At 41.2% G+C, this 13,162-nt stretch overlaps 1 protein-coding gene across 4 annotated transcripts in view; it reads right to left on the minus strand.

Moving 5' to 3' along the window:
* map3k15 (mitogen-activated protein kinase kinase kinase 15) overlaps positions 1-13,162 on the minus strand; it is a 150,248-nt gene that overhangs the window by 42,325 nt on the left and 94,761 nt on the right. For all 4 annotated transcript variants that reach the window (XR_009511766.1, XM_059968014.1, XM_059968013.1 and 1 more), the window contains exons 15-17: positions 11,567-11,694; positions 2,275-2,411; positions 1,500-1,605 (exon numbers count right to left, since the gene is read on the minus strand). Coding sequence is in view for 3 of the 4 variants with exons in the window: in XM_059968014.1 (XP_059823997.1) it covers positions 1,500-1,605; positions 2,275-2,411; positions 11,567-11,694 (371 nt within the window). In the remaining variant the exon portion in view is untranslated. The remainder of the gene's footprint in view (positions 1-1,499; positions 1,606-2,274; positions 2,412-11,566; positions 11,695-13,162) is intronic.

Here is a 13,162-nt window from a genome sequence, read left to right on the forward strand (position 1 = left end):
TTTTGCCCTATCCCAGTAAATATCATTATGCCATCGAAGTAGCACATGACAACAGACACGTAAGGAATCTATGTGAGTTTTTCAGCTCTTCGGAGCTCCGATAGAACACAGTGAAGTAAATATGAACTTTTCCCTGCTTTTCAATTGTTGTTGTTGTTCCATGAAACATTTAAAATTTACAATGATTAATATCTGTAAATAAGAGGCCAATTCTGTAGAAAAATAGCAAATTTCTGTTCAGACTCCAGGACAGTGTGGGTGACAGGGGCCATGCTGTTTCCCTTGTGCACAAGTAAAATAAAAGGAATGGTTGAGTCGTAAGAGTGTGTGTGTTCTGGGCCCACGTATTTTAATTATTTTGTTTTATTAAATAAATAAAATAGTCATCACTTGCTGCCTTTATTAACTTCCTGAACAGAACCCAAGTCTGTACAGTGCAGAAGTGTTTAAGCTGGACAAATGCTGAAGTGATCTAGTAGCTTCCCCACGTACGGGAAATGGTGAGAGTTACTCATCCACTACTTCAACACTGGAATTTGAGAAGCAGGGGTGGCACTGCTGGCTTATAGCTCCAGCAGACCAGCTTCAATGCTGACCTGTGTGCGAACTACTGTACATCTTTTTCTTCTGTAGCCATCTTCTGGTTGCCTCCCACATTCAAAGTAAATTTTATTATCAGAGTACATACATGTCACCATATATAACCCTGAAGTTATTTTCCTTGTGGGCACATTCAACAATTCTATGGAGCAGTAATGATAACAGGATTAATGAAAGATCAACCAGATTCCAGCAGACCAGACTGTGCAAGTGCCAATATAAATAAATAGTAATAAATAACGAGAACATGAGGTGAAGAGCCCTTTAAAGTGAATTCATTGGTTGTGGGAACATTTCAATGATGGGGCAAGTGAGTGTAGTTATGTCCTTTTATTCATGAGCTTGATGGTTGAGGGGTAGTAACTGTCCTTGAACCTAGTGGTGCAAGTTATGAGACTCTTGTACCTTCTACCTGATGGCAGCAGTGAGAAGAGAGCATGACATGGGTGGTGGGGATCTCTAATGAGGGACGCTGCATTCCTATGACAGTGCTTCTTGTAGATATGCTCAATGGTTGGGAGGGCTTTACCCATGACGTATTAGGCCAAATTCACTCCTTCTTGTAGGATTTCTGTTCAAAGATATTGGTGTTTCTGTACCAGGCTGTGATGCAGCCAGTCAATACACTCCACTACACACCTACAGAAGTTTGTTACAGTTTTAGATGTTTCTACTGTAAGTTATCCCAATGTAAAGCACAATGAGAATGGGTGGGAACATATAAATGATGTGATTCCACTGGGATCAATTCTAATGAGCTGAATGGCATACTTCCATGTTGTAATGCAATATGAGAAACTTCTTACAAAGTAAGAAAGCAGCACATCCAGCAGGCAATAAACACAATACCAGCTCTCTCCAGTGTTGTGACCAAACAATTTGAATCCTTTGGTCCATACCAGTAAATGTTCCAGTACAAGGGTTCACTTCTGCCAATCGCTTCGATGTTCCAAAGTCTGAAATCTTCACCACACCACTGTATGTGTTTACAAGAACATTTTCTCCCTGTAAGTACAAAGAACTTCACAGGATTAAAAATAATTGTAAGGAAATTAGCCCAGGTAACCAATATACTAGCCAAAAGGAAATTATTTTTAGCACAATTCTGCATAAAACCAATAGTTGACAATATTTATTATTGGATACTAAGGCTATATCACGGGGAGGAGTGTGGTTTAATATATCTCTACTGTTGAATCAAGTGATGGTTGTTCTGCACGTCAAAAACATTTATTGGCCTTACTCCATTTCCTCTGAATCCTTAACTAAACACCTATCTGAGCCTTGAATCTTTAATTATTGCATAATAGTGTACATCTGCTTGAGGCTGAGTTCCTGAATTTTCCTAGAAACTTTGTATGCAATCAATATGCATCAATTGCAGAAATGTAATTAAATACCGTATCTGCGGAGAAAGACTTTATGCAGGGTAACATTCTCTATTTAACATAGCTGGAAGGGTGTATTGGTAATAACATTTTGAGAATACAGTACGTATATCATTAAGTGCCTCTGAAATTGTTCCACTGAGGCATCTGCTCCACTGAAGGACAATTTTGGTAATTTCCCAGTAAATCATCTTTTCTCTATTTAATGTACTGTATTTTACTTAAGCTTCATCTTGACAACCTGATATAAACTCAGACAGGTCACAAGCCAATTCAAACCAGTCACCTTAATGTCTCGATGCACAATCTGGTTCTCATGCAGATAGTGTAGGCCCTCCAGTATCTGTCTGGTGTAAAACACAATAGTAGACACATTATCTTTCAATGGACCCCACTTTGATTTGAGGAGTGCAGAAAGGCTTCCTGTAAAGAAAAAAGATATATACTATGAACAAAATTGAACTAAACACTTCAACGCAGCTCCTTATCTCTACTGCACAATTAAGTCAATTAAACTAAATTGCATGATACCTTTCATCTAGAAAATTACCACCCACCTCCAAAATCTGTATGTACATGGCCTTGTAACTAGTAATCAAGATCAAGCACCTTAATGCTGATAACTGTATCCTCATTCTTAAGGCAATGTTACATCCTGTGTGCTGGGGAAAGAAGGTGGCATTGCAGAATCTCCCTGTCAACTTGTTCTGAAATTCAGAAAATGGTGCTCCTTCTTCAGCAGGTTGCGAACTCCAGTTCCATCAGAACCAGCTATAATTATGTCCCTAACTGAATACTGCAGGATGAATGCAAATATTTTTCCAGACGAGATGCTGAAGGAACTTGGTATTCAGGGAGGGAAATGGCCAATTGACAATTCCATCTTTGTCTACTCTAGTGAGTCGCATCCTGAAACAATGACTGTTCATTTCCCTCCACAGATGTTGCCTGACCAGCTGAGTTCACCTACATCTTGTTTTTATGCCCCACATTCCAGCACCTGCAGTCTTGTGTCTCTATACATTGTATATTCTCGTGTGTTCATCCAATCACCTCAGATTTATCCTGCTTTGATTACAGATCATCACCTAAGTTCTTTCTCTAGTTGAGCTCTAGCCTGCAGAGTGCTTCCAGCTCCTTCTGTACTTATTTCTACTAGATACAGTGTTTAACTTTTGCTCTCTGGGCCAGTGTACAAATGGCCCTCCAATCAATTCAAAATCAAACCAATACATAGCTTACTCACTGGCACGTACAGCACAGTAACAGGCAATTTAACCCTTTCTAAACTTGCATCAGTTATCTAACCCTCTCAACATATCCCTCGGCTACATTCTTTTCAGTCAAGTCATCCTTTGGTGTCTCTAACTTCAGTACCTCAGACGTTCCACACGATGGCAGATTACAACAAATCACTAGTTGCATGATTTCTCCACAGTATCTCTGGGTCACAGTGTTAGCTATAGGAAGATATTGAACAAACTTGGATTTTGTTTTCTCTGCAACCGAAGCGGCAGGGGTGCAATCAGATAAAAGTATATAAAATTATGAGAAGCATAGATAGATCAGAAGGAGGAAATACCAAATACTTGAGGGCATAGGTTTAAGGTGAGAGGAGGGAAGCTCACAGGAGATTTACAAGGAAAGCAGAGGGGGTAGCAGTGACAGGCTTCAAGTGGCTGTCAGAAGCCTGGTGGAATGGTGTGGAACTTAAGCAAAGTGCAATTTAACAGAGACGAGTGCAGGGAGATCCATTTTGGTAGGAAGAATAAGTGAAGACAACAAGTAAATTATCATTCTGAAAGGTGTTCATGGACAGCATTCTTGTGCACAGATATTTGAAGGCAGCAGTACAGACTGAAAAATAGATCAGAAGGAAACATCCAAGATCACAGGTTTTATATATGCAGCCTTGGAGAATAAAAGTGTTGAGCTCCTGTAAAGCACTGGTTACAAGAAGAGTACCGCCTCTGGTTATTAGATTCTGATTCTGATGTAAGCCATTATTTTACTCTCTGCTCTGATGCTGCCTGTGCTGCTGAATTACCTCCTGCATTTTGTGCTTTATTAGTTCCATGTCTGGTTACTGCACGTCAGGAAAGATGCAACGGCTTGGATCAACGTGTCGGAATGGTCTAAGGGACGGTGCCGACAGAAAAGATTTTCTCCACCGAGAAGAAAAGATTGGCAGATTGACAGATGGTTTGACAAACATGTCCAAAATCATCAAATGTCCAGACGGTGTGAGAAAACATTTTGCAGTGGTGAAAAGGTTGAACACTAGAAGGTGAGATCTAAAGAGTGGGTACAGGCACAATGAAAAACCTTTCTCATGCAGGAAAGCAGGCCTCCGCAAGATAATGAACAGGTTCTACTTTCACAGACGTCATATGTCAAAAAACACTAAAAACCACTCAATTTCATAAACACACCGCTGCCAATAAATGACGTCAAAAACACAGTACGTTGTGGTTAGCACAACACTTTGCAGTACAGGCAACCCGTGTTCAATTCCTGCTGCTGCCTGTAAGGAGTTTGGACATTCTCCCTGTGAACGCATGGGTTTCCTCCGGGTGCTCCGGCTCCTCCTACAGTCCAAAGACATGCTGGTTGGTAGATTAATTGGCCCTTGTAAATTGTCCTGTGATTAGGCTCAGATTAAATCAGGGGATTGCTGGGTGGCATGTCTCGATGGGCCAGAAGGGACTATTCTGTGCTGTATCTCAATAGATAAGATAAGTAAATGAGCCTGCAAGGTTGCTAAGAAGAATTACTAAAAGTGGAGTAAACTAGTTCTGCGGTTTATTAGAATGAGTGTATGCATGTACGTTGGAGTTTTGAACTTATTATGGTAGCTAGTCCATTCATTGGGGTCTCCAGACCCCAAGTGCTTGTAACTTGGGGATGGCCTGAGGTTATGTTCTGGATCTCACTGTCTGAATGCAATCAAAGTGGAGCATGGTCAGTGCAACACTTATTAGCAGCAGCTGTAAAATCAGGGTTCAATTCCTGCCTTTGTCTAGAAGGAGCTTACACATGATCCTGTGGCAGTGTGGGTTTCCTCCAGGTGCTCCAGTTTCCTCCCACAGTCCAAAGACATATGGTTAGGATTAGTGAGGTTTGACGTACTATGTTGGCACGGGAAGTGTGGCGACACTAGTCAGCTTCCCAGCACTGATATGATTTGATGCAAACAATGCATTTCACTGTGTGTTTCAATGTCCGGTGAGAAGTAAAGCTAATCTTGAAGTTAAGAGGGAACTGAATTCATGCTCAAACAGTGGAAGGTGCCCAGGGCACTCTTCAATGGTAGGCTGCAGAAGCAGATATGACAGCAAAATTTATAAAGCATTTAGAGATACTGTATACATGAACAGGATCAAAACGTGCAGGACTATGGGGAAAGAACTGCAGCTGGTATCGACTGGATCATTTCAGCAGACGGTGGATATAGACGCAGCCAATCCAAAAAGGCTCCCTACATTACTGTCATGATTCTATTCTGGTTTGTTAAAAGACTAGATCTCCCTTTTCAGCAGAATGTGAAACCTAATTTCTAGCAGCACTAGATACAATTACATCCAGATCAAAATATTGCAGGAAGGGAAATGATCAAAAGAATACATATTATTTCTATTTTAAATAACTTAAATCAAACTGCATATGATGGTTAGGTTTCATGTGAAATATTCAGAAACATGAATCGGGTATTTAATTGGAGGACCGCTTTAGCAAGCACCTCCACACCATCCCTCACAAGCCGGACATTTGATGGCCAAATCTTTTAATTCCCATTCTGACATGTCAATCTACAGCCTCCTCTTGAGCCAAGATGAGGCCACCCTCAGGGTGGAGGAGCAACACCTTATACTCCGTCTGGGTAGCCTCCAACCTGATGGCATGAATATCGATTTCTCCTTCTGATAAACACATTTCCCCCCCCTCCCCCCTTCCTCTATTCCCCACTCTGACCTTCCATCACTTGTCAGCTACCTATCACTTCTGCCTGGGACCCCTCCATTAGGGAGTATTCTGGATTTAGGGGATATAAAAATACTAAGTTCAGTAGCAACAAGTCTTCAAACGGGAAAGTGGATTGAAGGTTGAATTCAAAATGCAGCTCTGAACAAAGGTCTTCCTGGGTCTGCAGACTGGGGTTGATTACCTGAGATGTCTGCATGTGCAAGAGTGCAGCTAGAGAGACGACGGGGATTAACATTCATCTTGGGTGTCTGGAGTGTTGGAGGTGTTTGAAAATTATATGTAATTCAAAGGATGCACTGTAACTATAGAATTGCCCTGCTGTTATCTTTGATCTTTAGCATATAAAAATGTCACGTAATATTGCGTCAGGCAGACATCTTCTTCCAAGAGTCTCTCCAGTATGACGCCAGCTTGTTAAATAAAGACTTCTATAACCACCAGCTTCAGTGTCTCTCTGGTTACTTTATTCACAGTCACAACACTCTCCTTTCTTCTCCTTCTCCTATTGTCAACTGTCCTTACCTATCATATTCTGTCTTCTCCAGCCCTTGACCTTTCCCACCCATCCAGCTTCACCTATCACCTTCCAGCTAGCATCCCTCCCTTCCCCCTATCTTCTTATTCTGGCATCTTCCCCCTTCCTTTCCAGTTCTGAGGAAGGGTCTCGGCCCAAAATGTCGACTGTTTAATCATCTCCATAGATGCTGCCTGACCTGCTAAATTCCTCCAGCATTTTGTGAGTGTTGCTTTGGAATACCAGCATCTGCAGACTTCCTTGTGAATAGGATACTTATGTGGCACAAGGTAATAAGGCATTTTAATATTATTTTATAGCGACTCATAAAAAGACGGTATTAATTTGATATAATGCCAAAGTAGCTCTCAAATTCTGTGGTAGCCTGGTCTTTTTCAAGGACAATACCATGGGACTTTGAAAGGCTCTATTTTGTTCTGACCAAACTGGTGGAATGCTTAGAAATGGGATCACAGGGTTCCGCACTAGGTATATGCAAATATATTTAACTTAAAGTAAATTGTGGTGAATCGGGAAATTCACTTCATGGGAAATTGAACTAGACACTTGCTGTCAAGAACCACCACCAAGAGCTGAAGTAGATACAAGGTCCAAGGGTGCAGTTGATGCTGTTACTACTAAAATAGACTGCTGGTCAAAACCCATTCTCAAGTCCTTCCACGTGCATTGCAGAAGCCACTGTACAGATCAAACCAACATGTTGTATTTTCCTCATTAATTCACAATTCCAACATTTATGATCAGAAACAGTCGCTGATTTGTTACATATGAGTAATATACAGTTCCATCCTGAGAGTACTGTATACAATTAGATGTACGAAGGGAGCACTTTAAAAATGCACCTGTAGAATAAGGCCCACTTTTGCACGTAGTCCAACAGATGTTTTTGTCATCCTCCCCAGCTGCTTTCCACTGTCACGATTTGCTATTCATTCTGGTCAGCAGTGCCAGAGGTAAATTTGCTCCAGTAATCCAGACTTTGGCTGCTTTCTACGTAGGGGCTTACACAAGTTCCCCATGACCACATGGGTTCTCCAGTTTCCTCTCACATCCCAAAGAGCTCACTGCTGCCAGGGAGGGAGGATTTCATTTATCAGGGGAGACTGGATGAACTTGATTTGTTTTCCTTGAACAACTGAGGAGGCTGAGAAAGGATATGATTAATGTAAACAGAATAAATATGGACAAAAAGAGTGCAGATCATGGGAAACATTTTGCTATTGACAAGCTATTCAAAACTAGAGGGTGTAGGTTTAGGGCAGGGGTTCCATGCTGGGGTCTATGGACTCTTTGCTTAATGGTATTAGACCATGGCATAACAATGGCTGGGAACCTCTGGTTGACGATATCTAAGAAATTTGCAGTGTCCTCTTCAAAAGAAGACAAATATGATCTATTTTGATTCATTAGCACTTTACAATAAACATACTTATAAAAGACACTCTTTATTAAGTTATCCACCAACTAGACTAGAACATAAAAGCATGGATGTAATGTTGAGTCTTTATGAAGCACTGGTAAGGCCTCATTTGGAGGACTGTGAGCAGCTTTGGGCTTCTTACCCAAGAAAAGATGTGATGCTACAGGACAGGGTTCTAAGGAGCTTCACGAAAATGATTCCGGGATTGAGAGGCTTGTCATAAATGGAACATTTGATGACTCTGGGTCACTACTCACTGAAATTCAGAAAGATGATGGGTGACCTAATTGAAACCTATCAAATGCTGAAACGCCTCGATAAAGTGGATGTTTCCTGTGGGGGTGGGGGGGAGAGTCTCAGACCAGAGGACAGAGCCTCAGAATAGAGGAACATCCTTTTAGCGTGGAGATGAGGAGAAATTTCTTCAGCCAGACGGTGGGGAATCTGTGGAATCTATTACCACAGGCGGCTGTTGGGGCAAGTCATGGTATATTTAAGGCAGATTCTCAGGGCGTGAAGGGATATGTGGAGAAGGCACATGAGTCGAGTTTAAGAGTGAAAATGGATCATCCATGATGAAAAGGCAGAGTAGATCTGATGGGCCAAATGGCCTAATTCTGCTCCTGTATCTATGATCTTATGGCCTATCCTCTTCTCACTTATTCACTTCATTTGCTTAACTACCTTTCTCAATTTTGCTCTGCAGCTGGACACTGCATTTGCAACCAGCATAAACTTTGCGATAGCAATCCCCGGATATCAGATCTGCTATCAGACAGCATAATGACCATGGGCTGCTATCGTCAGTGAGCTGGAGCCAATGTTTTGCCGGCTGCTTCTAAATAGCAATTGAGGTCTTCCAAGGAATTGGGAGAGAATCACGTGCACATGTAGATACGTAACTCTAAGCCCAGTGTTCGGGGAAGTAGCCTTGTGTCGTTGGTGCTCTTCCATCAAATTCTTTCAGTACAACCATCATGGAAGCTTCATCACGCAGGATCAGAGAACAAGTGTAACCGAGCCTCCTGGTTCCAGTTACCGAAAATAGACAATGAGTATCCTTCCAAGACAGCCAGCAGAGCTCCTGCTCCTGAATCAAGAGGCAGCACGGGAAGGCCCAGCGACCTGCCATCAGCAGAGGGAGTTATGCATTCATTGTCACATTCAGGACAGCAGCTCAGCCATTGATGATAAACACATGACTGACACAACGCGAGAAGCAGGAGCCGAGCTGTGTCTCTGCTCAGAGTGTGAATTCTGAACGAAGTTGATGACCCAGATTCTGATTTATTTAACATATGCATATCAGCACGTACAGTGAAATGCATCCCAGGACTGTACCTGACTTTTAACTTCTCCAAGTGAGGCGACTGAAACAAGCGCTGATGCAAAGAGCCCTAACTAAAGTGGAAAATGAGTGATTGGGAGCCAAGAGCAGTGACCTAACAGGAGATCTAAAGGCCTGGCTACCTAGATTTGAATCAGGCTGGGAATGAAAATGATTACCTTGTGCTCGAGTGTTGGTTGGGTTTGGACTGGCCTGAATGCTCAGAAGTTAGCTAACCACCTATTTCCTCCTGCCTGTAGTTCTGAGTGAAGTGGGCATGCGATCGCAGTCCAGGTCTGTATATCACAGCACAGAGGTGCAGATTGTAGAGATAGGCTTCACAGCTCCAGGGATCCGCGTTCAGTCATGACCTCTGGTTCTACTTGTGTGGAGATTGTGCATTCTCCCTGTGATCGTCTGGGTTTTCCCAGAGTGCACTGGGCAGCTAAGTCATTTAGCCTCTGTAAGTTGCCTTTACTTAACTATATTATACAGTAAGAACTTACTGCGATTCACCTTTTTTCTATAATTATTCTTTGCAAAGTATTACTGTTACAAAGACTACAAATTTCACAACATACACCGGTGATATTAAACTTGACTCTGATATAACAACTTGTATGACAAGTGCTTTGCTCGTGGCCACAGATAGCTGTGAACACAGCTAAGCACATCAGTGAGACCGGACTACCCGATAGTCTGTCTATACTTTCCACTGCTCGAGTAAAAGGAGACAGCTTCACCCAACCACTCCAGACCATTATCTCTTTTCCCCTCTCCCAAGACGTGGAAGATGCAAGAGCCTGAAAGCACATTCCACCAGTCTCAATGGCAGGTTTTGTCCCACGGTTACATTACTCTTGAATTGACCTCTTACTTGATAAAATGGACAATGGCCTTACAATCTACTTTGTTGTATACTGTACTGCATGTTCTCTGTAGCTTTTTCGCCTCATTCTGCATTGCTATTATATTAATTTTTTCCACCTTAATGCACTGTGTAATGATTTGATCTGTATGAACAAAATGCAAGACAGATTTTCACTGTGCCTTGGTATATGTGACAATAATAAACCAATACCAATCTCAGTCCTGAGGGACTTTGTTCAATATACGCTGCCCTTCTCTAATATCTTGGTAGGCCATTTTAAAGTAACGATGAAGCTGAAATCACAGAAAATCCAGAAATATCCTCCTTTGACGGACATTTAGAAGCAATCCAGAAAGTTCGCCAATGGTGAGTTTCATTTCTGATTTGACACTAAATTCCTCATCTGAGATTTGAACTTTGTTTCCAGCTCACTGTCCAGGCCCCTGAATACTAGTCCAGTAGCACCTACCAACTTGAAACATTAACAAGAGAAAATCTGCAGATGTTCGAAGTGCAAACACACACAAAATACTGGAGGAACTCAGCAGGCCAGGCAACATCTATGGAAAAGGGTACAGTCAACATTTCTGGCCCAGACCCTTCAGCAGGACTGGTGAAGGGCCTTGGCCTGAAATGTCTGTGCACTTGAAACATGAACTCTTTCTCTTTCTGCAGATGCTATCTCATTTTGGTTTAAATTTTCAGCGTTTACAGATTTTTTTTAGATTTTCATGCTTCCATACCTTTCTTTTCTTGTTTCTGGCCTGAGTCCAGTCTAAGGCAGTTAAAGGAGAATCCAACAAGCTAACACCCCTAAACCTTTAAGGATTAGTTAAGAAAGCAGCTTTAAGCACTGTGTATTCAGCTAGATAATCAGCCAGATTAATTGATCCAGCCTTTGCAATTTCCTCTCGATGGTCATTTCCATTTCAGAAGAGTGAAAGGCAGCAATTATTTCTTCAATAAAACTCAATTTAAATATAATCACTGACACACCTCTGCAGAAGGATGAGGAACAGACGTCCAAATGTATCCAAGATGAACTCAGAAGTCAATGTGATTGGTCCAGCTTCTGTTGCCACTTCTACTTATGGCAAAGGTAACTGCTGTCCAACAGCACAACTCCAATCAGCATGATTGCTAACATCTGCCCTGGTATCTATAATTGAATGCTGCTGTCTGTCAAGGGCTAGCCAAATCTCTTCACATTTGTATTCCTGCCTCTTGAGGTTAAGGTGCACCTTTGATACTTGTGAAATAGTTTCTGGTGAAATTTGTACTTGGATATCCAAGTCACTCAACTCCAAGTCTTTCCACATTTGTGCCTTATTGATCTAAAGTAGATGAAGTTTGTCTTAGTAAAATTAAATTTCTATTAGCTGCTGGAGACCTGCTAGGAAAAGTACTCACTAAGAACGCATATAAGATTTGATTCACTTACCTCCTGGTACTTGTTCCATAAAGATCTTGATGTAGCCATTTTCTGAAATTGAACCAAGGTACTGAACAATATTTCGGTGCTTAAGATATTTGTGCAAAGCTATCTCTTCGTGAAGAGGCTGGGAGTATCTAGGAATGAAAGCAAAGAGAACCACTGAAGCCAAATTTCCAGTATGTTACGCATTCACTAACATTTACAATTGGTAAAGGAAACTGAATTGTCCAGGTGAGAGGATCACTACAGGGGAATCTTTTCCACCCAATATCTGTGCCAAGCACTTTTAGATTAAATACAGATACATTCAGTACAAAAATAACTTATTTACTTGTGAAGATCTTCTGAAACGCAAGGGATATTTTTATAATTCAGTGGAAGTTAGTTTTGTTTTTGTGTTGCTTTTGCTAAAAACTAGTAAGCACACTGAAATTCATTCTTATGCAATTTATTTGGGCTTTTCCCATGGGGGAGGACAAGTTGTGGCTTGGCAGATGGAACTGGCTGTCATATGGCACCTTCCAATTATAGTCATTCAGGCAACTGAAATACAACCGGGCAGAATTCACAAATCACTACCAAAAAGGTGAGAAACAATAAAATTCAGTCTCATGGATGTTAAGTAAATAAATAAACAGAATTTTTTAATGTCTTGAGTCATGTTTCCCGACATACACAGCTCCACATTACAGAAATTTGTGATACGTACTCTCTTCTAGGAACATAACCTGCTCTAATGCCTTCATTGACATCAGATCAGAATGCTTATAGCCAATAAATCCATCTAGTAACAATCAGTTCACATTGAGAACGATTGTTCTCTTACTCATTCTGAAATTGCTTTAGAATTCCACTTCTGCCGGTGTGTATTGATACTCTCATCTTGAATGTGAGGAAATCAGCCCCTGCAGGTTCCCATCAATTTCCTGGAAACCTATGATGGCCAGAAGCATTGGAGTGAAACGGTTTTCTCAGGTATAAATGACCTAGATCATTACCAATGGCACATCCAAATTTCCTGGACCCCTCTGCACCCCTTTGGCAAGAATGTGATTTTTATTAAGTTCCTGTCCTGACAATGATAAGACTCTGGTCAAAAGGCTATCAAATTGAAGTCCCACATCAAAAACTTTGAAATAATCACTGGGATTTAGACCCCATGGCAAAGGAGTACTATCCTGCCAAAGGTGCTGTCTTTCAGATAAAAATATTACACTGCTGCCCTATCTGTGCTCTTGGGTGAACAAAGCAAGTTCTGTGGCTCTATGCAAAGAACAGAAGAACCTGCTTATAGACTTATCACTGAACCAATTCAGTAATGTGAACTGGATTTACCAGTCACAAATACAGTATTGATTGTCAAACATTGTTGTACACAAAATGGCATATTACAATTTAATTATCACAACAACAACTGTTTTTTTTTTGTATTGGATTGGCTATAAACATCCTAAGATGTCTTAGGATTATGAAAGACATTATATGACTATTACTGTGCACTGGAATGTCTCCAGCACCTCTCTACAATCAATGGTGCCTTCCTCATTGCTTAATTAGGACTGTTTTGATCAGTACTGATTTGCAAACTGAAACAAAGCTAGA

The sequence above is a fragment of the Hypanus sabinus genome, chromosome 4, assembly GCF_030144855.1.
Source record: "Hypanus sabinus isolate sHypSab1 chromosome 4, sHypSab1.hap1, whole genome shotgun sequence".
Taxonomy (NCBI): Eukaryota; Metazoa; Chordata; class Chondrichthyes; order Myliobatiformes; family Dasyatidae; genus Hypanus; species Hypanus sabinus.